Source organism: Ahaetulla prasina, chromosome 4 (assembly GCF_028640845.1).
Source record: "Ahaetulla prasina isolate Xishuangbanna chromosome 4, ASM2864084v1, whole genome shotgun sequence".
Taxonomy (NCBI): domain Eukaryota; kingdom Metazoa; phylum Chordata; class Lepidosauria; order Squamata; family Colubridae; genus Ahaetulla; species Ahaetulla prasina.
This window is the reverse complement of record NC_080542.1, coordinates 76,634,198-76,660,653: the sequence shown is the minus strand read 5'-3', so window position 1 is coordinate 76,660,653 and position 26,456 is coordinate 76,634,198. Positions and strand designations below refer to the sequence as shown.

Genomic DNA, 26,456 nt, shown 5'->3' with positions numbered 1-26,456 from the left:
AGATGGCATCAGATTCTTGTACTGGAACAAAATGGGTTTTTGTTAAAAGATTTCATAAATTACCCAGGGTTTACATACAGTAAAAAGCAGTTGGTTCTTTGCATTGCAATGATGGAAGGTTAGGAAAAAAAACTTTCTTTTTTGAGAAATGCTAAAGAATGGCATATACAGTGCCTCAGGTTTTATCCATTCTAAAAAAAATGCTTCTTCTTTATGAACTACACATTTTACATTTTAAAATCTCCTCTTCTAGCCTGATCATGTTATGGTTAAATTTCATTGCATTTTTATATTTTAATATATTTTCAGCAAAAAATGGCATTTTCAGTAGATTTTCATGTGTTGAACTACATCTCACATCCCCACCCCCCTTTTTTTGCATTATGTCTAATTCTCAGAGACTACCTGGACATGTCCCTGCAATTTTCTTAGGGAGATTTTCAGAAATGGTTTGCCATTGTCTTCTAAGGCTGAGAGAAAGTGATTGGCCAAAAGCTACACAAGCTTTGTGCCCAAGACAGGATTAGAGCTCATACTCCCTTGGTTTCTAGCTTGATGCCTTAACCATTACACAAAATCAGCTCTCATACACCTCAAACTACTTCCATCTAGATTCTATCTGAAGACTGACAATAACCTTTAGCATGAAACTTTTTACTTCCTATATTATTATTAACATGCTCTGATGCTAAGGAGTTCTACTCCCCCTCCCCACCTGAAAAGAAATCTGTTCCAAATGCAAAACACAAGCAGAGGAGAGAAGTTTCAGTTTCAGTTTTATTTTCACAGCAGCAAGTGAGGGATAGGATAGGGGAGGCTTCTGTGAGGCAAGCCTGAGAGAGAGAAGGGGATAGGATAAGCTTCTGTGGGGCAAGCTTGAGAGACAAAAGCGGAATAGGATAGGGGAGGCTTCTGTGTGGCAAGGCTGAGGGAGAGAAAGGGAGAGGAGAGGCCAATCGTAACTACTCATTAATTTTCAAGCTGTAAGTGTCGATTTATCAAGCCGATCACATAGTTTCGTAGCAGAGCATAGGTATTCAGCTAGTTGTACATAAAGCTGCATTCTATCACATTAGATCTTTGACTCATCTGCCTTAGTATTTTACATGATGATGGGCAACAATTTCTGGTGTTAGAGAAAGGGTTTTGTTTTTCTTTTCTCCAGCACTGCCTGGAGATACTGGGACATACCAGCCTTTTTTTTTTTCTGGGGCTGGGTGCCCTTTTACAAAGAGGAGATTTTATCTAAATCTTTTTTCTACTCTATTATTTTTTTCTGACTTCTTATAGACTATTTTTGAAAGAAATTGTCAGTCAGATGACTGTGCTGCTGACCTGAAACTCCAGTGTAAACTCTTCCTATCTTGGTAAGTAGCCCTTTTTTCAATTAAAAATGGTTTGGTTTGTGAGATATTGGGCTGTAAAAAGAAAATTCACAATTGTAAAGAAGATTTTAGATGTCTTGAATGCAAACTGAGAAGTTTGCACTCAACTTTACATTTAACTTTACACTACTAACCAGAGCATATAAAAATTCTTGAATACAGCTCGCCTGTCTGGAACCCATACCACATTTCTTACATTAACACAATTGAACGTGTCCAGAAATATTTTACAAGAAGCGTTCTCCACTCCTCTGAAAACAACAAAATACCTTATGCCACCAGACTTGAAATCCTAGGTTTAGAAAACTTAGAACTCCGCCGCCTCCGACAGGACCTGTGCTTAACTCATAGAATCATTTATTGCAATGTCCTTCCTGTTGAAAACTACTTCAGCTTCAATCGCAACAATACAAGAGCAAACAATAGATTTAAACTTAATGTTAACCGCTTCAAACTTGATTGCAGAAAATATGATTTCTGTAACAGAGACATTAACACTTGGAACACACTACCTGACTCTGTGGTCTCTTCTCAAAATCCCAAAATCTTTAACCAAAAACTATCTACTATTGACCTTACCCCATTCCTAAGAGGACTGTAAGGGGCGTGCATAAGAGCACAAAAGTGCCTACTGTTCCTGTCCTATTGTTTCTTTTCATTATATCCAATTAATATAGTTATTACATACTTATGCTCATATATATGCTTATATATTATATAGCTATTTTATTTCATGTTAATGCCTATATATACTGATATGACAAAATAAAATAAATAAAATAAATAAATAAGTAGTCATGTCAGATGGAAGGTTACAGGTGAGTAAGCAAGAATGGTCAAAGACAAGAAATTCTTTAGAACTCTGGAGAGATCCAGCAAAGCTGTAAACTGTTCCAACATGAGTTGATTGATAATTGGATTCTTATCCCAACTCTTGTAGACCCCATTTCCTGGCTAGAAGATCAAAATTCCCAAAGAGACCAATCTGTTTGATAAACAGATTTGACAAGTGAGACTTTTGGCAAGGATATTGATTCCTCCGTGTAATCTGGTTTAGGAGTCTGCAATTCCTAGCCCAATTGTCATAGGATTTCAGGTTCAAATTCTTAAGTTGACTGTGTAAAAGCCCAGTTCTGGAAATTGCACAGCTAATGTCTTACAGCAATTTAAAAAGTGGACCATTGATTATTTTCTTAAACCAAATAAAATTGCATTTTATTCATCTTACAATCAAGTGGATAATGGAAAAATGAAAAAAAAAACCCAATCATACTATGTATGTGTACACTCACACACACACACATTTTAAATGAATAGATGTAGAGATTCACAAAGATAACTTTGGAGATATTAAACGGAGGTGATAATTGGAAAAAGCATGCATTAAACCTAGGAAACAGAAAATTTTAAGAATATCAGTCTGAGTTCTGAATTAGATTAAAAACCCTACAGGATATCAAAGATAGGGGAGGAGGAGCCCTACCAGATTGGGAAATTTATTACCAAGCAGCATGCCTGACATGGTTAAAGGAATGGATGGAGCTAGGAACCAAAAGAATTTTAACAGTAGAAAGTCATGACCTACAGATAGGATGGCATGCATTCTTGTGGGGTGAAAAGTACAAAACCCATGGGCCGTGGGTGGCCTGTTATTAAAACACAGCTGCTTGCAATTACTGCAGGCTCGAGTCCGACCAGGCCCAAGGTTGACTCAGCCTTCCATCCTTTATAAGGTAGGTAAAATGAGGACCCAGATTGTTGGGGGTCAATAAGTTGACTTTGTATATAAATATACAGATAGAATGAGACTATTGCCTTACACAATGTAAGCCGCCCTGAGTCTTCAGAGAAGGGCGGGATATAAATGTAAATTAAAAAAAAACAACAACAACCAGTTTGCCAAACTGCTCAGAAGTTAACAACCGGTTCTCCCGAAGTGGTGCGAATTGGCTGAATCCCACCACTGGTCATAATTTCACATATAAAATAGCCATTCATGTAATACAACCTGCATATTGTTCAAAACAGGTAATTAGTATTATGACTGATGTTTGACAGCAAGCCTATAAGTCAAAGATCACAAGAGTGCTGCTTTCTCTGTATGTATACAAAACATCACATATCAGGAATAGCATATTAAGATGCAGTTATGCAACCTGATATACAAAATAAACACACACATATTTATGCTCTGGACTATAGACATTGAATGCATGTAAATCCCTGAAAAATATGTGGTAGCCCTGGGCAAAAGAAAGGCAGTAAAATCACTCTAGGTGTAGGGACAGTGTAAAATATTAACACATGATAAATAATGGAACAATTAAAAATAATAGCACAGAGTTCTCTCTCTCTCTCTCTCTCTCTCTCTCTCTCTCTCTCTCTCTCTCTCTCTCTCCCCCATTTCCTTCCTCTTTCTTTCTTTTTTCTTTTTCTTTGTCTCTTTCTTTCTTCTTTCTTTCTTTCTCTCTCTCTCTCTCTCTCTCTCACACACACACACACACACACACACACAAACACTTCCTCTCTCTCTCTCTCTCTCTCTCTCTCTCTCTCTCACACACACACACACACACACACACACACACACACACACACATCTGATCTCATTCAAACCCTAAAAGAACATGGTGGGATTTTGTTATGGAAAAAATCTAAACTGCTAATATTGATGTGTATTTCATTCTTAATGTTTTTTCTTTTGTTCAGGAAGTCTGAACAAAATTTATAATTTTGACTCTGTTGAATTGGATCTGCTTGATTTTATTCTGTACTGCAGCCTTCCCCAGTCTGGTGGTCTCAAGATGTACTAAATCGCAGTTTCCTTCATATCCTATGATAGCTGTTTGGCTGTGGGTTGGTTAGAAGGCCTCCAAGTTTGGGGAAGCCATTTAATTCCAAGCAATACCTGCTTTTCCAGACAAGCAAATAATGGAAGCTTTTTCAACATAATAGGGAACAGAGGTATCTGAGGTTCATTTTCCCATGTAAGACCCCACATAATTACTTGTCCACTCTATCTTTTCCAAAGACAAGTGATTGCACCTGGTTATCTTTTGGAGAAATTTTATTCACCAGTTTTGTAAAATATTTGTTAAGAATGTCACATATAGAAATCCTAACAAAGTTTTAAAAATGGGAGAGGGTTATGGTTAAAAGTGGGATTTTGAGCAAATTGGTTGCTTCAAGCTTACTATCTCTTTTCAATTTTTTTAAATAGGATAAATCTTTAATGATAAATCTTTGTAGAATTCACATTCACCATTTTTTGTGTTTTGTAATAATTCACCCTTGAAGATGGCATCATTCAAGGAAAATAAAATAAGTCCTAGGAAAAGGATACACATTCTAGGCTTTGAATAATAGGCATTCTATCCCTGTAGTATAAGATTTACATAGAGAATTTTTCAACTCTTAAAAAAAACCAGTCCTGCTCAGCTGATACATCACAGGGTTATCCCATCTGATAAAAGCCAGAACAGTGTAACTGTTTGGTTGGTGGTAATATAAACTGTTAAGTTCGGGCAATGAAGAGGCAGGAGACCAGTGAGTGACAACAGCTCTTTAGTTTATTGTGACCCCAGCAAGCACAACCGGCAAAAACCCCTCTTTAAATACTCTTTTGGTTGAGGCTTCAACCAATCAGCAACGTGCAATTTTCCCGCCCAAAATTCCCTCTCAAAGTTCAAAATACATTACACTCCTTTCCTCTCAGAACGCTTTGTACCTCTATTTACATAATATTTGCATGCTATTTCTCTACGTAGTCATGCAGGTAGACAGGGCGTCTCCTAACTCTTTCTGACCTGCGCAGTTCATTCTCTGGGAGAGAGTCGAGCTGGTCGGAGGGACTGTTTGTTCCTCCCAGCTCCTCCTCTGGGCCGTCCGGCCCTGGATTATTGACTGAGTCGTCCCTGTTGCCTTCAGGAGGAACCGGTTGGCGTCGCTGGACTTCATCGGAATCAGATAAGTCCTCCGCTCGCCTCGGGTTTGAGTCAGCTGCAGATTCAAACAATTGGTAGTCAGGGCCTGGTTGTCTGGTTTCTAGTTTGTTTGGTATACGTTTTCTTAACTGGTCTATGTGGCGTTTCCATACCCGGCTGTCCTCCATGTCTACTACGTATGATTTGGGTCCGGTTATGCCCAGAATTTCCCCCTTTAACCATGTTGGGCCCTCGCTATAGTTGTGTGCCCATACTGGGTCACCCACTGTCATTTCCCTGGTTTTTCCTTGAATACCCTTGTACCCGTCTGGGTATAAGTTGGGTTTAGTCGGTCTAGTGGGCACCTGAGTTTCCTGCCCATTAAGAGTTCTGCTGGGCTGCGGCCAGTTGTTACACAAGGGGTCCTATGTTGGACGGCCAGGAAAGTGTCTATTTTCGTTTGCCAGTCGCCTGGACTTATCCTAGATAGCGCTTCCTTGGTGCTCCGAACAAAACGTTCTGCAAGTCCATTCGTCGCTGGGTGGAAAGGCGCCGAGAGGACAAGTCTGATGCCCTCTCCCGCTAAATACCCCTCAAACTGGTTTGCCGTGAATTGCGGGCCGTTGTCAGAGACTAGGGTGTCGGGCAGGCCGTGTGTTATGAATAGATGCCTTATATAGATGCCTTATATGTTTCTTCCCTTGCCTTATATAGATTGTACTAAATTTTACCTTAATTATATTTGTCTCATTCATTTCCTTTTCTTAATTCAAACCAATGATATTGCGCTATATTTTGTTTGTTTCAACAATTTTTATATTATAAATATCTCTGTCAAACTTCAATCTATTTTTTTAATCTAGCCATTGTTAAAATAAATCCCGAATCTTATAGTATTGTTTATCTTCCTGTTCTCTAACTTCAAATGTCAATTTACTCATTTCTGCACATTCCATTATTTTCTTAATAATTTCTTGCTTTGGTATTTCCTCATTTTTCCAGTTTCTAGCCACTGTTAATACATTCACAATCAAATATCTCATTTCTCTATTATAAGTTTCAGGTCTAAAGTCTATATGTTTTACCCTGCTCATATTACCATATGTGGTGGACGTGCATAGAAGTTATAAAATATTGGATTAAAATCCACACGTGGTTGGAAAAAATGATAAAAAAACATATAGGGTTTCCTTTTTTAAAAAAATCAATTTTTATTAAACCCCCCCCACACACACACACTGTTTATGAACAGAGTATTGACCATAACATATCTTTTACACCTTAAATTAACATAGCCAAATATATTTTACTCAGTTACAATTTCTGCCAAAATATTCTTTACCATATTTTAATCACAATCTCAATGCTTCTATGCTCATTTATATAAACCACATCTTCTTTCGCCCTCAAATTCAAGTTTCTGCATTTTAACTAACATATATTCTTTTTTATTGTTTTTTAGCTAATTCAATTTTTATCCTGATGTATTCAAATTTGTTCGGGGTTGTCTTTCATTTCATCTTTTCCATTTTACAGCAATCTTTCTTCCCTTTCTTATCCTCTCCCTTCCTTCTTTTAACCTTCCTACTTTCTTCTCTCCTCTCCTATTCCTTCACTACATCCCCTTCCTTCCCCCCCTCTTCTATTCTCCCTTCCACTCTGACCTTCTCTCTTACTCTTATTTCCCCTCCCTTTCTTCCTCTCCTCTCCCCTTCTTTCTCTCTCTCTCTCCTTCTCCCTTTCTTACCTCTCTCCTCCTTCTTATCTCTCTCCGTTGATTTTTCTTATTTTCTTATCTCTCTCCGTTGATTTTTACGCTATGGTGTCAAGACAACCAAATTTTCCCATTTATTGAATCTATTTCTCAGAATTCCCCTCATATATTTTAATTATTAACATTTTCATCATGTACTATCTTTGCTTTACCACTCTTTAGGAATCACAACCTTCCATCTCTTATTTTCTTTAACTTCTTACATCCAGTTCAAAAGTAATTATTTTTCTCTTACATTAAGGTACATCATTTACTAACATTTCAATTTTATTCCATTTTGCATCTCATTTTGAATTATTTTCACCTATAAACCATTCTATCTTTCACATTTTATCTGCTGGTATATTTCTCTTAAACATTGTATTTCCCCTTTTTTTACTTTTTTTCAATTTTATATCTTAATATCAATTAATTTCTTTATTCTTTTCTATATTTAAAATTTATTTCTTTACCATCCGCTATAATTCTTTCCAATTCCATGCATCCTCAAACAATAAAACATATATCTTATTGTATCTTTCACATTTCATCTATTTTCTTTACAATAATCTATATCTTTCTTCTAATTTACTTCTTCCATATAATTTCTACATCTATTTTAACTTCTTTTTTACTATTCATTTTTCTTCCCCTTTTAACCATTTTCGTCCAAACTTTCCAAACTTCAATTTTTTAATATTTTCCTTCCTTTCTCCCATTTTCTTATCTTCCTTTTCTTCTCTTTCTTATATCTTCCTTTCCACATCCTTTCTCTACTTTTTGCTCTTTTGATTTTTTCCCCTCAATCTTTCCCCATTTCGTCTCTTCTCTTCTTCCTTGGGAAATACTCTCCCCTAACTAATTTAACTCTGTCACTGTTAATCCCAGTGTAATCATTTATTTTTTCACTCTTTTAATTTCCCCCCACATTCTTTTCCCATTGCCTTCTTTTCTCTCCTTTTTTAAAATATACCTTCCCCTGTCCATTTTTTCTTCACTGTCAATCCCACTATAATCATCTATGTTTCTGTCTTCATCTATATAATTGTCTTCAATTATTTCCTTTTCAGTATTATATTCTTGTTCCTCTTGTTTCTTCCTCATAGTTATTTTTTTCCATTTCAACCATTCTTCTGCTTCCTTGTTCCCTTAAAAGATTCTCATACCATTTGAAGCATTTCCCTTAATTCCTCATGCTCATCCTCCCAACTCTCCATATTCTTAATTAAAGGAGAAAGGATTTTCAAATTTGTTACTTTAACTTATATATAGTTCAAATTCAAGTCCATGTAATGTCCCTTTTTTCTTTTCTTCTTTGTTTCCTGAAAGTGTCCAATTCAGATGTTCCTTTAAGCTATTCCAATTGAAGTCTTTGTTGATTCAACTCCCTTTTTTATTACAATCTCGCTGCAACAAAGCCTCCTTCTGACTTTCCCACATTGGTCTAAATGATGCGATACTTTCTTTCCTCCAGCAGATGTCTCTCTCTAATTCACAAGTTTCTCGGCAACAAAATGTCACTTGTTAATCCACAAAGTTAATTACTTCCTGTCTCAATCCTTTTGTTAGCAAAAGATGTTTTCCTTCAATTTTCTTTTCCTTTTATTATTTTTAGTTTCTTCCAAAGCTGGTTTTAAATCCAGATGGAAAGTTTTCTTTTTGGGGCTTTAATCACAAAGTTCCGCTTTGCTTTTTGCTTTCTTTGCTTTATATTTCTGTATGCCAATTAGCCACTAATTTCAAGTTGAAAACTCCTTTTAAGCTTTGATAAATTTTCTTCTTACCTGTGAGTTTGTCAATCACTCACCCGGTAACAATACTGCATTCAATCACCGCTCCTGCTCAAGTCTCTTAGTGTGGCTGTCCCAGCTTTTGACAGCTCCTAATGGATGTCTTCCTGTGCTGTTGAGTCGAAGGCTAATGCCGGCACTCCAGGGAATTTGCAACTTCCCTGTTCATGCCGATCCATGCCTTCCTTCTTCGCTGTCTCTACAAGACAACTATGGTCCATAAGAATCCCCAAACGGCTGGGATATTGGTGTTTTCTCCAGAGCACCAGGAACCACTGTCCCGCTGTGATGCTGGCCATGCCCCTTCTGCTTCGTTTCCTTATTCTTCTAATATTTACATCCTTATTCCCCCTCTCGTTTCATTTAATTATACTTTTTTTTGTCCCATTCTCCCTTGTTTCTATATATCTTCTATCCTATTTATCCTTCTAAATATTCATTTTCTTTCATACATTGCCATTTTAGATACATGTACATATAAGCTTTTCACCTTTTTCACAATTTACTATTTCTAATCTCTAGCCAATTATACAATTTGTTCCATACTATATAATATTCTGAATCTTCTTTTTATTTTAACTCCTTCATTAATTTGTCCATTTCAAGCACAGTCCAAAATTTTCTTTATTACTTCCTTCTCATTTTTCCACTTCTGTGCGTATACTATTCTGGCAGCTGTTATTATATGTAAAATTAGGTATCTTATTTCTTTACTGTATTCCGTGTTGAGTATTTCCAGCAGGAAGATCTCTGGTCTCCAGTCTATATGTTGATCAGTTATTTCTTCCAGCCATTTTTAAAATTTTAACCCAGAATTTTTTCGCTGTTGAGACATGTCCACCATAAATAGTAATATGTTCCATATATCTTTTTACATTTCCAACATACTGTGGAGCTATTTAGGTACATCTTAGCAAGCCTTGCTGATGGAAGATGCCATCTATAAAACATTTTCAACTGATTTTCCTTGAATGCCCCTGATATTGTCATTTTTATATTTGTTCTCCACATTTTTTCCCATTTCTCCAATTCTATATTGTATCTGAAGGTTTTTGCCCATTTGATCATTGTTTCTTTAACCATCTCATCTTCCATTTTATATCGCAATAGATATTCATATATTTCTGATTAATTTTAACTCTGTTCCATGTACAATTTTATCCAATTTTTGCTGCTCTCTTTGTATTTTGTATGATTTTTTATTCTCTGTGTATCTTGATTGTATTTGTGTGTATGTCCACCAATCTACCTCCCTACCTATCGCTTTTTCCAGTTCATGTTTTGTTCTCAAATTTCCCTGTACATTTACTAATTTCTCGTATCTAATTATCTTATCTACATCTAATAAATTTGGGTGTTTCATTATTTCTGTTGGGGATAGCCACATTGGGATTCTTGTATCGTATTTTTGTTTTATTTTTTCCCAAATCTGTAGCAGAGCATTCCTAATTACGTGTTTGAAAATATTTGTGTTTTGTATTTGTCGTCCCCCAAAAATGCATGCCACCCCACTTGCAAATTGTGACCTTCTATTGCTAGAATTATTTTATTTTTCAATTCCATCCAATCTTTTAGCTATGTGATAATTGATGCTTGGTAGTATAATTCCCAATCTGGTAAAGCCAAACCCCCTTTATCTTTCATATCTTGCAATACTTTTAATTTAATCCTATATTTTTCCCTTGCCATATGAATTTAGTAATTAATTTGTTCAACACTTGAAAGAATGCTTTCCTAATTTTATTGGAATGACTTGGAATAGAAATAAATTTTTCAGCAAAATATTCATTTTAATCGTAGCAGTTCTGCCCAATAATGAAATTTCTAGATTTTTCCAATTATCCAAAACTTTTTTTTTTATATTATTTAGTATTTTATCATAATTGTCCTCCTTCACTGACGAACACTTCTCTGTAAGCCAAATCCCTAAATATTTTATTTTCTTGGTTACATTTATTTTGATTTTGTCTTCCAATTCGTTTTTTTAACTTTTGGTGAGATTTTTTGTTATTAATTTAGATTTATTTTTGTTTATCTTAAGTCCCGCTACTTCACTAAATTCCTCTATTTTTGGGATCAGTTTGGGGCCAGTTTCTAAGACAGAGTGGCTGTGGATGCCGGCATCCCGGTACAGTCAGCTGAGTCCTCGGCTGACTGTTGGGGGCGAGTCATTGGCCCCGATGGAGGGGGTGCGCAACTTGGGCGTCCTCCTGGATGAACGGCTGTCTTTGGAAGATCATTTGACAGCCGTCTCCAGGAGAGCTTTTTACCAGGTTCGCCTGGTGCGCCAGTTGCGCCTTTCTGACCGGGATGCCTATGCACGGTCACTCACGCCCTCGTGACGTCTCGCCTGGATTACTGCAATGCTCTCTACATGGGGCTCCCCTTGAAGGGCATCCGGAGGCTGCAGTTAGTTCAGAATGCGGCTGCGCGGGTTATAGAGGGAGCCCCTCGTGGCTCCCATATGACATCTATCCTGCGCAGACTGCACTGGCTACCTGTGGCCTTCCGGGTGCGCTTCAAGGTGTTGGTAACCACCTTTAAAGCGCTCCATGGCATAGGGCCGGGTTATCTACGGGACCGCCTACTGCTACCGAATACCTCTCACCGACCTGTGCGCTCTCACAGAGAGGGACTCCTCAGGGTGCCGTCAGCTAGACAGTGTCGTCTGGCGACGCCCAGGGGAAGGGCCTTCTCTGTGGGGGCTCCCACCCTCTGGAACGAACTCCCCCCAGGACTCCGTCAACTTCCGGACCTCCGAACCTTCCATCGCGAGCTTAAGACGCATTTATTCATCTGTGCAGGACTGGCTTAGATTTTAGATTTTAAATTTAGATTTTAAATTTATAGATTTTTAAATTTACAGGGGTTTAAATTTGGTTTTAAGATTTATATTTATATTTTTAATATTTGGCATTAGAATAAGTTTTTTAATAGTTATTTTAATTGTATATAAATGTTTTATGTGCCTGTGAACCGCCCTGAGTCCTTCGGGAGATAGGGCGGTATACAAATTTGAATAAATAAATAAATAAATAAATAATAATGGGTCTTCCAAAATGAATACCATATCATCAGCAAAGGCTTGAACCTTGTATTCTTCTGTTTTGGATATTAAGCCTTTTATTTCCTGATCTTCTCTGATTTTTGTCAATAATATTTCTAATGATAAAATAAATAGAAGTGGAGAAAGTGGCTACCCTGTCTAACTCCTTTAGTTATCTCAATATTTTCTGTCATTTCATTGTTTATAATTACTCTGGCTGTTTGTTTTGTACATATAATATTTACCATTTTTTTCAAATTTAGTCCCGAATTCCATATATTTCATTTGTGTTTTGAATTCTTTGTTTGTTTTTTAGCATTACTTGTTGAATATCACCAATTTTGGCCTTCGTGTTCTTAATTTCTTCCTACATTTCACCAATTTCAGTCTTTCTTTGTGTAGCATTTTTGTTTCTTCGTGATTATTTGCTATTGCTTCTTGAGTCTTATCCATTGTTTCCTGTATCATTTGTAACATTATTTGCATGTTTTGCGGGTTTATTGCCAGTTCTGGTTTATCTTTGCCAAGTGCGGTCGTTGTCAATTTTTGACTCGTAGGTGAAGCTGTAATAGTTGAAGGGATTGTCGCTATTTTTTAACCTACTTTAGTGATAGTCACTGTAGTTGTCATCTTTGGGCGAGATTCTCCCACCTTCTCATATGACAAAATATTGCTAGATATTCTCTTTTTAAATATTTTTCACACCGAATATTCTATATTTAAATACACAAATATATCTAATTTTTGCCAGTCTTTGTATCTTTATTGTTTCTTTATGAAATTGTCCCTTTTCTTCTCCCACACTTGTTTAATATACTGTATATTATTCTTTTGTTTTAATTAAAAAAGTTTTACAACAAACAAATTTTTCCCCTCCCCCTCGCCCTCCTTCCTCCCCCTCCCCTTCCCCTCCGAGACTTCCCAGAGCAAAATATAGGGTATAACATCTAGCAAATATACGCTAAAATACTACAAAAACCATATCCCATAATCCCTTCTCCCCCATTGATCCCTTAACTCCCCTTTCCCCTTTTAAGCAAATACACAAATACAATACATTTCTACCATCACTCATAAGCTATTTCATACTTTTTGGTCTGATACTTATTTTGAATATAATCAATCCATTTTTTCCATTCTACTACATATCGTTACTTGTATAAAATTCCAAAAAGGCTTTTTGAATCAAGTTCTGTTGATATACTTCTTTGCCCCTGTATTCTACCTTACCAATAGTATGTGATTTCTGTTTTTTCCTTAATATATAAGTTAGCCACCTACCCAATTTATTAGCATTATTAAATGTGTTATGTTTAGCATTTTGTAAATTAGTTGCCACCTGATCTGCCACCATCATATTAAATTGCCCTCGTAATATATTTATTGACTCCTTTATTTTCTTATCTCCAGGACTCTTTATAAGTAGCTGTTCTCTTTTTTTAATTTCCTCCTCTATTTCCTTTCTCTTTTTCTGTAGTTTACATCTATATTTATTGTTCATATATATTAAAACTCCTCTCATATAAGCCTTGCTTGTGTCCCAAACCATCTCCACAGAAGTGCCTTTACGCATATTCATGCCAAAAAAATCTTTCATTTATTTTTTACATTCTTTTACATTTTCTTCATATCTAAACAAATTTTCATTCATCATCATCATCATCATCATCATCATCATCATCATCATCATCATCATCATCATCATCATCATATCAGAGTTGGAAGGGACCTTGGAGGTCTTCTAGTTCAACCCCCTGCCCAGGCAGGAAACCCTACACCATTTCAGACAAATGGCTATCCAACATTTTCTTAAAAATTTCCAGTGTTGGAGCATTTACAACTTCTGCAGGCAAGTTGTTCCACTGATTAATTGTCCTAACTGTCAGGAAATTTCTCCTTAGTTCTAGGTTGCTTTTCTCCTTGATTAGTTTCCACCCATTGCTTCTTGTTCTACCCTCAGGTGCTTTGGAGAATAATTTGACTCCCACTTCTTTGTGGCAACCCCTGAGATATTGAAACACTGCTATCATGTCTTCCCCTAGTCCTTCTTTTCATTAAACTAGGCATACCTGCAACCGTTCTTCATATGTTTTAGCCTCCAGTCCCCTAATCATCTTTGTTGCTCTTCTCTGCACTCTTTCTAGGGTCTCAACATCCTTTTGACATCGTGGCGACCAAAACTGAATGCAGTATTCCAAGTGTGGCCTTACCAAGGCATTATAAAGTGGTATTAACACTTCACATGATCTTGATTCTATCCCTCTATTTATGCAGCCCAGAATTGTGTTGGCTTTTTTGGCAGCTGCTGCACACTGCTGGCTCATATCTAAATGGTTGTCCACTAGGATTCCAAGATCCCTCTCACAGTCACTACTATTGAGCAAGGTACCACATATCCGGTACCTGTGCATTTTGTTTTTTGGCCTAAATGTAGAACCTTGCTTTTTTCACTGTTGAATTTCATTTTGTTAGATAGTGCCCAATGTTCAAGTCTGTCAAGATCTTTCTGTATCTTGAGCCTATCTTCTGGAGTGTTGGCTATTCCTGCCAGCTTGGTGTCATCTGCAAATTTGATGAGTTCCCCATCTATTCCCGCGTCCAAATCATTGATGAAGATGTTGAAGAGTACTGGGCCTAAAACAGCCTTGGGATACTCCACTCCATACTTACCTCCATGTGGATGTAGTTCCATTGAGGACTACACGTTGAGTGCGGTTGGTCAGCCAGTTACGAATCCATCTGCTGGTGGTGCTGTCTAAGCCACATTTTTCTACTTTATCTAGTAGTAGGTTATGGTCTACTTTATCAAAGGCTTTACTGAAGTCCAGGTAAATTATATCGACAGCATTCCTCTGGTCCACTAATTTTGTCACTTTGTCAAAGAATGCAATAAGATTAGTCTGGCATGATCTGTTTTTGACAAACCCATGTTGGATTTTGGTTATTTTTTTGTTTGCTTCTAGGTGTTTGGTGATTCATTGCTTGATTATCTTCCCTCCAAGACGGCTGTGGATGCCGGCATCCCGATTCAGTCAGCTGCAGCCGCAGCTGACTGTTGGAGGCGAGTTATTGGCCCCAAAGGATAGGGTGCGCAACTTAGGTGTCCTCCTGGATGAACAGCTGTCGTTTGAAGATCATTTGACGGCTGTCGCCAGGAGGGCCTTCCACCAGGTTCGCCTGGTTCGGCAGTTGCACCCCTTCCTTGATCGGGATGCCTTGTGCACAGTCACTCATGCGCTCGTTACCTCTCGCTTGGATTATTGTAATGCTCTCTATATGGGGCTCCCCTTGAAGTGCACTCGGAGGCTTCAGTTAGTCCAGAATGCAGCGGCGCGGGTGATAGAGGGAGCTTCGCGTAGTTCCCACGTAACACCGCTCCTGCGCAGACTGCACTGGCTACCTGTGGCCTTTCGAGTGCACTTTAAGGTGTTGGTTACGACCTTTAAAGCGCTCCATGGCTTAGGGCCTGGGTACTTACGGGACCGCCTGCTGTTACCGTATGCCTCCCACCGACCCGTACGCTCTCACAGAGAGGGACTCCTCAGGGTGCCGTCCGCCAAGCAATGTCGGCTGGCGGCCCCCAAGGGAAGGTCCTTCTCTGTGGGGGCTCCCACACTTTGGAACGAACTTCCCCCGGCTTACGCCAAATACCTGACCTTCGGACCTTCCGCCACGAACTGAAGACACATCTTTTCATTCACGCGGGGCTGGCTTAAATTTTAAATTTTAAATTACATAAATTTTATAGATTTTAAATTTTTTACTAATTTTAAATGGGGTTTTGGTTTTTATACATTTTTAAAGTTCTAGGCTAATTATAATAAGTTTTTTAACTTGCATTTTAAATTGTATATTGTAGTGTCTGTATTTTATTGTTGCCTGTACACCGCCCTGAGTCCTTCGGGAGAAGGGCGGTATAAAAATCAAATAAATAATAATAATAGTAATAATAATAAATAATAATAATCTTTTCCAGAATCTTCCCTGGTATTGAGGTTAGGCTGATAGGTCTGTAGTTTCCTGGATCTGTTTTTTTTTCCTTTTTTGAAGATGGGAACTACATCAGCTCTTTTCCAGTCCTCTGGCAGTTCCCCTGTGCTCCAGGATCTTTGAAAGATATAGTTCAGTGGTTCTGAGATTTCGTCTGCCAGTTCCTTCAGAACCCTGGGGTGTAATCCTGGGTCCTGGTGATTTGAACTCGTCTAGTGTAGACAGATGTTCACTTACCATTTTTCCCCCTATTTTAACTTGTATTCCTAATCTGTTTTTTGTGGTGCTGTTTTTGATAGGTTGGATTGTTTTTTCCTTTTGTGTAAAGATAGATGCAAAATATGAGTTAAGTAGATCTGCTTTCTCCCTGTTGCTTGTCACCTTCTTGCCACTTTCTCCCGGCAATGAGCCAATTGTTTGCTTGATTTTTTCTTGTTTTTAACATGTTGGAAGAAGCTTTTTTTGGTTGTTTTTTACCTTTGTCGCTAGCCTTTGTTCATTGTGAGCCTTAGCTTTCCTCACTTCATCTTTACAGGCTTGGGCTATTTGCTGATATTCTGACTTAGTTATTTGCCTCTCTTTCCACTTTTTATATGTGTCCTTTTTGTCTTTCAATTTGTCAGATAGTTCTTTATGCATCCATGCTGGTTTCTTTTGAGATCTATTATTTTTCTTCCTCATTGGTATTGTGCTAGACTGGGCTTTTATAATCTCACTTTTCAAAATTTCCCAAGCTTCTTGAGTTGTTTTCCCCTTGAAGATTCTCATCCATGGAATCCTTCTCAAGCTCTCTCTGAGTTTATTGAAATTAGCTCTCTTGAAGTTTATTGAAATTAGCTCTCTTGAAGCTCATCCTCCATGATCTCCTAACACCCTTCCCCTGATCAAATTCTATCCACACAGGACTATGATCCATCAAGATCCTTGGACATATCTTAGTTTTCTTCACCCTGAAAAGCAAATCATTAGTAATTAGTATAAAATCAATCGTTGAAAAAGATTGATGTCTGTCTGGAAAAAAAAGTAGTCTTTCTCTTCATTATTCCGTTCTCGCCAAACATCTATTATTTCTAAATCATCCATCAGATCAAAAAAGGCTTTAGGTAACTTTGCACAACGTGAAATATTATGAAGTAAGCCCTTTTTGTCCTTCCGAGTATCCAAAACTCCATTCCAATCTCCCATTAATATATGTGATTTATAATCCCAATGTGTGATTTTATTATGTAAAAATTTAATGTATATTATTCTTAATACATTCTTATATATATTATACTTATATATTTTTTATAATTCTTACTCACAATACAGAATACATATATTTATACAGTTCTCTATTTTTTAATACTCCTCTTAATTTCTTAAATTAACTTTAACTATATTTCTTTGCTAAATATAAATATATATAATTATCAATATAAATCCAATATTATTCCAGTTATTCCAATAATCAACTTAATTCAATTCATTAATTCATTCAGTTCCATTTAGTTTATCATCTGTACCTTTTTTAAAAATTCCCATTTTTCTTGTTTAAATAATTTTTATTTCCATTTTCCAACATCATATTTATGTACAAACTATTATCCATCATTAATCATTAATTTTATTTATTACTGATTCAGGCCTGCCCGACTGCCACTTCCTTTCTTCATAACCTCCCTCTCTACCCTCTACTACTTTCCAATCCTTCATCTCCTTCACTTTACTACTTCCTCTCCTCCTTCTCCATTCCTCCCTTCTTCAACCCTATATAACCTTCTTATTCCCCTCCTCCTTCTCAACTCTTTCCTACCTACTTTCTTCCCTCCTTCTACCCCTCTCTCCTTTTCTTTCTGAAATGGCAGTCGGGCATCCCCAATATATTTTTAAATTTTAATTTCATATCTTCAAACATTACTGTACATTAATAATAATAATAAGACTTCCGCTCTGGCTCCGCTTCGTTGAAAAAGCAGTCTTGTTTAGACTGCTAACCCCATAGTCTGTAGAGCTGTCAGGACATTGTAAATCATCGTCCGACACCTTGTAAGTCTCTTCCCTCGGGCAAAGAGGGAGACATGAGCATTCAGGCTGAAGTTGAGACACCCAAAAAAAGCCACAGAAAGTTTCTGGAGGCTTGAGGGGAGCACTCCTTCCATAGCCTGAAAAGCTCCAGACTTGGGGGGCTCCTGCTTTCTTGCAGGAAAAAACACAGCATCCAGTTTCCACGGTAGATATTGATTTATGATGGATTGTAATGTGGAAGGAGCAGAAACTGGAGTTTTAGCATTTGTTTGTAAGAAGACTACAAGCCCCTGAGGATATATTTGTTGCGAAGATAGGAGAGAAGAAAGCAAATAGCGTTTTGTGGAATGTGTGTACTGGAAACGAAAGTTAAAGAAATGCTTATTAACAGCTAGTGTACTAGAATATATATATATAGGAAGATACTGACTAAATGGAAGAAATGAGAATTTTATGATTTATATTTTTTCTTCTTTGGGATTATAGTGATTTAGAAGAAAAGTTTTTTGAATTTTTCTTTTTTAATCTTTTTTTGTCCGTTATTAGGTTACATTTTTAAAAAAATGGCTTATAAGCAAATAGTACCAAAAGTCACTAAAAATTTTGAAATTTCTTCAGTTCATATTCAAAAATTAAAAGAAGAAATCAAAAAGGAATTAAGGAATTCTTTACAGGAGTTTTTGGAGAGTCGTTTTTCAGAAATAGATCAAAAATTTGATGAAATAGAGAAAGAGATGTTGGATTTTAAGGAAGTGGTGGAAGAGCAGAAGAGGGAAATGAAAATGGTAAAGGATGCAATTGCGCAAATATTAAGCTCTTGTATTCAGATGGAAGATAATCTTGAAGAAATCAATAAAGCTAATTTAGAGTTGCAAAGGAAAATAGAGGAAATTCAAAAGAATCAAAACAACTGGAACTTAGATAATAAGATGGAAGATATACAGGCAAAGGTAGATAGGGCAGATAAAGAAAGAGTAATATTACAATATAGATTGATGGAATATGCTATAAGGGTGAGGGGGTTGAAGCAAAGTAGGAAGGAAAATTTAAAAGAGGTTTTTACGCAAGCCTTTGCTCAGATAAAGGGTGTGGAGCCAGAAGACTTTGAGATTAATATTGAAAAAATTTATCGTGTTAATTCTTGGTGGGCAAGACAAAATAGAGTACTGAGGGATGTGGTTATTTATTTTACAACTAAAAAGATTAGGTATGAAATCTTGCAAGCCTTTTATAAAAATAAATTTCAAATATTGGGACAAGATATAAAAATGATGAAGGAAATTCCTCCTAAAATGTTAAGAAAGAGAAGAGAATTTGCTTTTTTAGTGGATGAGTTTAAGAAACATCAGATATATTTTAGATGGGAAGTTCCAATGGATTTGTCAGTGAATTTTAGAGGTAGAAAGTATTTTCTTAATTCAGTTATGAAAGCAAGACATTTCTATATTAATGTTTTAAAGAGTGGGAATCTTTTGTTGTTAGATGCTAAGTTAACTGGTTTGGAAACGATGGAAAATAGAATAGGAGAGGGGAGGAATGTTTAAGATGTGAATATGATGATTATGGTTAATTTTTGGAATTGATTTGTTTAGGATATAAATTATAGGATTTTTGTTATTTGTTATTTGTATGGTATAAACCTATGGGATGATATTATTTAATGGTGAAGGATGGAAAGTAAAATTTATGAATTTAGATAATGTGGATGTAATGATTATATCTGTTTACTGTTATATTGTGGATGTAGTTTAAATGATTATTTGTTTTAATTGACACGTTTATAGACAGTAAAAGTTATGAAGTTAAGCTGGAAATATTGTATTTGAGAGACTTTATTTGAAATGATATTTGATTGATGGAGTAGTATTGGAAGATCGGATTTTAAAATTCCTATGTGTTGCAATATTACATCAGTTTTATTTCCAATTTTCTCTTATTCTTTTCCTCTTCAAACTCAGCTTTTAGTATATCCACAAATCCACCAGATGGCACCTCTTACTTCTTCTTCTCTTCTTTTTATTTCCCCCCCTTTTCTATAAGTCCAATAAATCCACTATTCCACTTTGCACAGGTATATGTCCCTCAAAGTTCAAATTTCACAAAGCCTTTGTCTTGCCAAATTGTATTTCATTAGCCAGTATTTTAGTCTCTATTTTCCAGTTCTAATTTTAGTCTTTAATACTAATCAGTCCTTATTTAGGTTTTCAAACTCTCTTCATCATCTTTTATTATCTCAGCTCATTTTTCTTTAAATCTCTCACTCACCAATCGTTGCAATTTGTGGATTTCAATTTGGGCTCCAAACTGCTGTGCGCTGTTCTCGCTTTATTTTATCACTCCAATCTCCAGTCTACTCCATTTTAACCCCCTTCCCGGACACGTTGTGTCACTCACTCTCTCTGCCTTTTCTCTTTCCGCCCCTTCTCTTTGCCACACATGTCTTACCTTCTTCTGGGGTTTTCCATCTGTCAAATGCTGCTGCTACTTTTCACTCTTTGCTTCCCACTTATGCGGCTGTCATCGCTCCAGGCCGGCCATAAAGACCAGATCCTTCTCCGCCAGTTTAAGAGTGCTGCTCCTGACTACTCGGGTGGCTGCTTTCCACCTCCAGCACCTATGGAGCTTCCTCTTTAATTTAGCGATCTCTCCAAGATTGGTAATGCCCTAAAGCGGGCTCTTAGCGAAGATTTTTCAGGGTTTAGGAACGGAGCTCTGTTGCCTCACCCGTACAACAATGAGGTCACTGCCGGAAGTTGATAGAAATATTTCTGATTGGATTGAAATTGGAGGGTCTGCCTATAATTTGAAATTCAAGCTTCATATCTGGTAATCTTCTTGAATATCGCTGTTACTTGCTGCTTTATTATTTCCAGTGCTTCCTTGATGTTCCTTGTTTCTAAGTGATATTTTTTGATTGTTTGGTCTTGTTCTTCAGCTTCTTTTTTTTCATCTATTCTAGCTTGCTTGCATCTGATCTCAATTTGCTAATCTTATTTTCCAATCTAACCTTCCATTTTTGAGGTGCATTGTTTAGTTTTTTTTTCTTCTCTGTTGATTTTGCATCCCAGGTATTCAGTTATAACTGCTGATGTGCTGTATATTAGTTGGTTTGTTTTGTGCAGTGAGTTGGTGCTTTTGCTTGATATTGCAGTATTTACATCTTTTAATGCTTGTGCTAGTTGTTCCTTTGGAACACGCTTCAATGTAGGCAGCCTTTTCCTGATGTTTTTTGTTGCTCAGTTACTCTTTGTTTCAGTTCTTTTACTTCTTTTTCTACAGGGTTTTGTTCTTCCTGTGGCAGAGGAGTGGGTGCCTGGTTTCTAAATAAAAACAATTGTTTGTATATTTGTTTGTTTATTTATCTGATTTATATTGCTGCCTGTTCGCTCATGGCAATTCAAGGCGGCTCTCTGTTGGATTCTTCTACTACCAACTCTCCCTGGTTGCCTCTACATTCTGAATTACTTCTGGCAAGCCTTTGATTTCTTTGCCCTGGGTGAACCTTTGCAGTTCTTCCAATTCTGCTTCTTTGAATACTTTATTTCGTATTATAAATCGATGTTGATCTGCTAGCTTCTGTTCTGTTATTTCTGATTCTAGAAATAAAAGGTCCTCCTGGGGAGTGGGGGAAGATGGGGTTAGAAGGGTATATACTGGGGATTAACCCCATCTTTTGCTTTTTGTCTGTTTTCTAGGTGTGTTTTCTTCTACAGGGGGGAACGCCTGTCAGCTTTGGAAGCCATACTAAGCTGAAGGCTTCCACACGCTGCCACTTTCTTTGGTGTGGGAAAGTAGGAGAGGGGGATGAGGGTACAAGGGGCTATTGGACATAACAACATTCTTCCTGACGGTCAAGGTCAGGCTGGGCTCACATCTGGAGAAGGAGTGGCTTGAGTGATGCTTCGACATGGGACGGGTGAGGATTGGAGCATGTGACCGGCAGAGGGGTCATGAGGGTGGTGATTTTGGAGTTTGTATTATTGAGGGAAGAAAACAAATCCCCAGTTTTGGTTTTCATCCAACTGTGCCAGTTTACCTATGCTATTAAAAGAACTTTGAAAGATGTTGGCTTCGGAGTCTTTTCTGCAGGAGGGGTTTTCTGGAACGCTGACAGTTGTTTTTTCCAGAACTGGTACATTCTTTACAAATATCCTCTTCTTTAAAAAAAATAATTATTCATTTCCTAAATATTAGACATGTGTGATGATCCTGGCATTATCTCTGCCGCACACACACTAAAATATAAAACAAATATCATATATATTCTTCATACATTACATTATACATTCATACATTACTAATTATACATTACTAATTATATATAATTATTCTGTCCAATGTGCAATTATATTTACATATATTACATCACTTTTTGGGTCTACAAGTCCTGGTTTTTTCCTGGTTTTTTCCTGTTCCAACTGTCACCCTTCAGTTCCAACCACTGGTAAAATCTATTCCATATATCATGATATTCTGTCTCTCCCTTATTTTTTAATTTTAACATCAATTTATCCACTTCTGTGCAAACCAATATTTTCTTTATTATGTCCCTTTCTAAAGGTATATTTTCATTTTTCCATTGTTGAGCTTATACCATTCTCGCTGCCATTATGATGTATAATATTAAATACGTTGACCCTTTACTATGGCCCTCTATTATGATTCCTAATAAAAATAATTCTGGTTTAAATTCTAATCTTTGTCCAACCATTTTTTCTAACCACATCTGAATCAGTCGCCAAATTTTTTTCACTTTTTTTATATCCACCGCATGTGGTAGTACATGCCTGGTACTTGATTGCATTTCCAGCATATCGGGAATATATTACTAAACATTTTACAACAGCCAATCTTGCTGGAAGAAGGTGCCACCTATAAAACACCTATAAAAAATATTTATATGATGTGGCCAATGTTAATTTTCCATTTTTTCCCCACAGCTTTTGCCACTTTTCCAATTCAATATTGTACCCAATTTTTTTAACCCACACCACCATTGTCTCTTTGACTTGTTCTTCCTCCATTTTATAATTTAGTATTTATAAATTAGTTTTATCAATTTCTCAATAATAATTTATCTAGAGTCATTAGTTCTTTATTAATACCCCACATTTTCACATCCTTCATATAATGTGATTGAATTTGTAGGTATGACCATCACTCCAATTCCACCTCTTGTTCTTTTAATTCTAGTCTAGAATTAAGTTTCTAGTCTAGTTTAGTTTTCAATTCCTTTTTTTTCATTTAGTACATCCTTGTATGAGTTGATTTTTCCCAGATTGATGAGGTTTGGGTGTACCAGCGCTTCTAAGGTGGAGAGCTAGACTGGTATTTTCATGTAATTCTGTTGTTTGATTATGTTTCATACCACCAACTTGCATGAGTCCTTAAGGAATGTGGTGGAATTAATATAGTGTAAGCAAGCCAACAATAAATAAATGGCATCTCACTTTCAGTTTGCTGCTTTAAAAATATCTGACCATAATAATATTTTGGAATATTGTTTTTCTTAACTGGCAGTGGTTGCCTTTTAATTGTTCCAGCAGCGTTGGTGGCCCTAGGCAATCTGGTTTTTATTGTCAGATATTCACATTAATACAATTATATTAAACCTGTATCACTATATTACTACATTCTTGTTTATCATTTTCTGATCTTGTTTGACATTCCAAATCATCTGCTATGGCTGAATTGAAGGGCAGACCTATCTTTTATTATTATAGGCTGTTTCTGAAGAATGCCAGCTTACAAATTTTTTAATTACATAAATAAATATATGTAAGAATCACATCAAAGGTATTTAGAGAACACATTGAAATGAAAAGGCCATAGGATGGATATCTTTGTTCTTTCCCCCATTTATTCCAAATATTTTGTAAACTGCATTATTTTGATGACATTCTACATTCTTAGAAAACAATAGAATTCAGAATTTTTAAATAATTAGATTTCTGACATTTGTGGTAGAGTTTGAGCCTTACCACTAGATGGAACAAATCTAGGATATGGAACAATTACCTGTGTGACAGGCTACCAGGAAGATTAAACTTCTTTCTGATTGTACGAAAAACTCAGGTACCTTGGTAACATTATAGTTGTTTATTCATTGTATTTCCATAAATATAAAATGTAAACACATCTCTCAGCCTTGTAATGAAGATATCAATGATCACATTTCATCATTTGCATTTCATATGCAAATGATTTGCAACTTAACATGATCAGTTTCTGAAATATATTTATTATATCCTTATGACTGATCTAATCTAAAAGGCTGTTGTCAATACAAGAAGTGTAATTTAAAAAAAAGTACAATACCTACAGGGTTTTTCTTGTAGTATTTTCTTACTTAAAACAAAATAAAGCAAATCACTGTGGAATTATTCCATTCTGATTTCATTCATTCTGGAGAAGAATCACACCAGCAAAGAATTGAAAGTAAATAAAATAAAATTTCTGATCTGCAAAGTGTCCTGAAATAATACTTTTGGCTTAGTCTACAGTGATAGTTTACTGGGAGGAGAGCCAGCATATTCTTCTTTTGTTTCCATTTGTCATCTGGTAACAGAAGAGGTTTTTTGGCTTTTATTTCATATAGTTTTTTTCCACTGTAAAATTTAAAAAAAAGAGAAGTATGAATAGTCAAGAGTTAATTTGCTACTCTTTTTCTACAGTATTGATGACAGGGCTCCTTATCTGGCTTTGGGAGCTGTGAAGAATATCTCGCTGAACATCACCATCTCTAACATTGGGGATGATGCTTATGACACAAACATCGCTTTCAACTTTTCTAGAGAGCTTTTCTTTATCAAAATGTGGCAAAAGGTAAGCACCATCAGTATGTCAGACAGACAAATTCATCATTTTTATTGTTAAAATGAAGTAATTGAAATTAGTATTCACCACTTATATTGTAAAAATAGAGGATAGGCAAGAGAGCCTAGATTCCCTATTTATTTTGATTGATTTTTCCCTTAAATTTAAATGAACTGTTCTAAACAGAAAGAAGGCTAAACAAAAATCTTTCATTTCTGAAGCATTTTGTCTGAAGTATTTTGTTATGAAAGTAAAAAACAAAGTGTAACCAAATTGTCTGGTTGTTTGTAGAAATTCTTATGTTAATAGTGTTTGAAATTGGTCTTACATAGGCAGTAACCCCAAAAAAGTCTTCCCACATACTACCTTAGTTATGCAGAATTCCTAATTTAACATGAAGTCACATAAAATTATAGCACTGATTAACATAACAGTGATTCAGTATTTATTTCTTGTATCCCACCTTTATTATTTTTACAAATAACTCAAGGTGGTGAACATATCCAACATACTTTTCTTCTCCTATTTTGCCAACAACAATCCTGTGAAATGGGTTGGGCTGAGGGAGACTGACTGGCTCAAGGTCACCCAGCTGGCTTTCATGACTAAGATGGGACTAGAATTCACAATCTCTCACTTTCTAGACTGTTGCTTTAAGCACTTGACCAAAATGGCTCCCTTTATTCAGTATTTATTTATTGAGTATTAGCTAAAAGAAAGCTTCTCTTAGAAGAACTTTCTTCTTTTCTTCTTTCATAATTCAAGCATCTCAACAGAAGTTTCATCCTTTATAATGTGACAGAGTTCATACGAAAAGATTGGAGCGTCTATCTTTATGGTCTAACATTTATTTTGTCATTTGTCACACCATAAACACCTGTTTCTTTCTTCTTTCCTTCTTGTATTCTAATTCTTCCTTCTATTTTGATGGTGTAAACCTCTCTCAATAAATAATTGTCAATAGAAACAGTAGCTCCAAGAATGCTTACTTAAGTCAAATACTGAAAAATCTTTACTACATATTTATTTGACATTTATTTATTTAAAAGATTAGTGTGTTCTCTCATGTAAAGCACCTCCAGGTGGCTCATAACAAGTTCATTAAAGGTGTTAGATGTTCTGCTTACATTTTTTCCAATATAGTAAATATATTAATTAAATCTAACCGTATCTAACAAAAATGAAATTCAATGTAGAGAAAAGTAAAGACTTGCACTTAGGCAAGAAAAACCAGAAGTACACTTATAGACTGGGTGATACCAGGCTTAATAGCAGTAACTGTGAGAAGGATCTTGGAGTCTTAGTGGACAACCAATTAAATATGAGCCAACAGTGTACGATGGCAGCCAAAAAAGCCAATGCGATCCTAAATTGCATTAACAGAGGGATTCAATCAAGATCAAATGAAGTACTAATACTATTATATAAAGCCTTAGGAAGACTACACCTAGAATACTGCATCCAGTTTTGGTCACCATACTATAAAAAAGATGTTGCGACTCTAGAAAGACTGCAGAGAAGAGCAACAAAGATGATTAGGGGACGGGAGGCTAAAATATATGAAGAACGGCTACAGGAACTGGACATGGCTAGTCAAGTGAAGAGAAGGACTAGTGGAGACATGATAGCAGTCTTCCAATATTTGAGGGGTTGTCAAAGAGAAGATGGGCTCAGCCTGTTTTCCAAACCACCTGAAGGCCAGACAAGGAATAATGGATGGAAACTGACCAAGGAGAGATTCAACCT

At 36.3% G+C, this 26,456-nt stretch overlaps 1 protein-coding gene across 15 annotated transcripts in view; it reads left to right on the top strand.

Moving 5' to 3' along the window:
- The window catches only part of ITGA9 (integrin subunit alpha 9), a 762,385-nt gene that overhangs the window by 378,502 nt on the left and 357,427 nt on the right, over nt 1-26,456 (top strand). For all 15 annotated transcript variants that reach the window (XM_058183141.1, XM_058183147.1, XM_058183148.1 and 12 more), the window contains 2 exons: nt 1,291-1,367; nt 24,569-24,719. In XM_058183141.1, the coding sequence (XP_058039124.1) occupies nt 1,291-1,367; nt 24,569-24,719 (228 nt within the window). The remainder of the gene's footprint in view (nt 1-1,290; nt 1,368-24,568; nt 24,720-26,456) is intronic.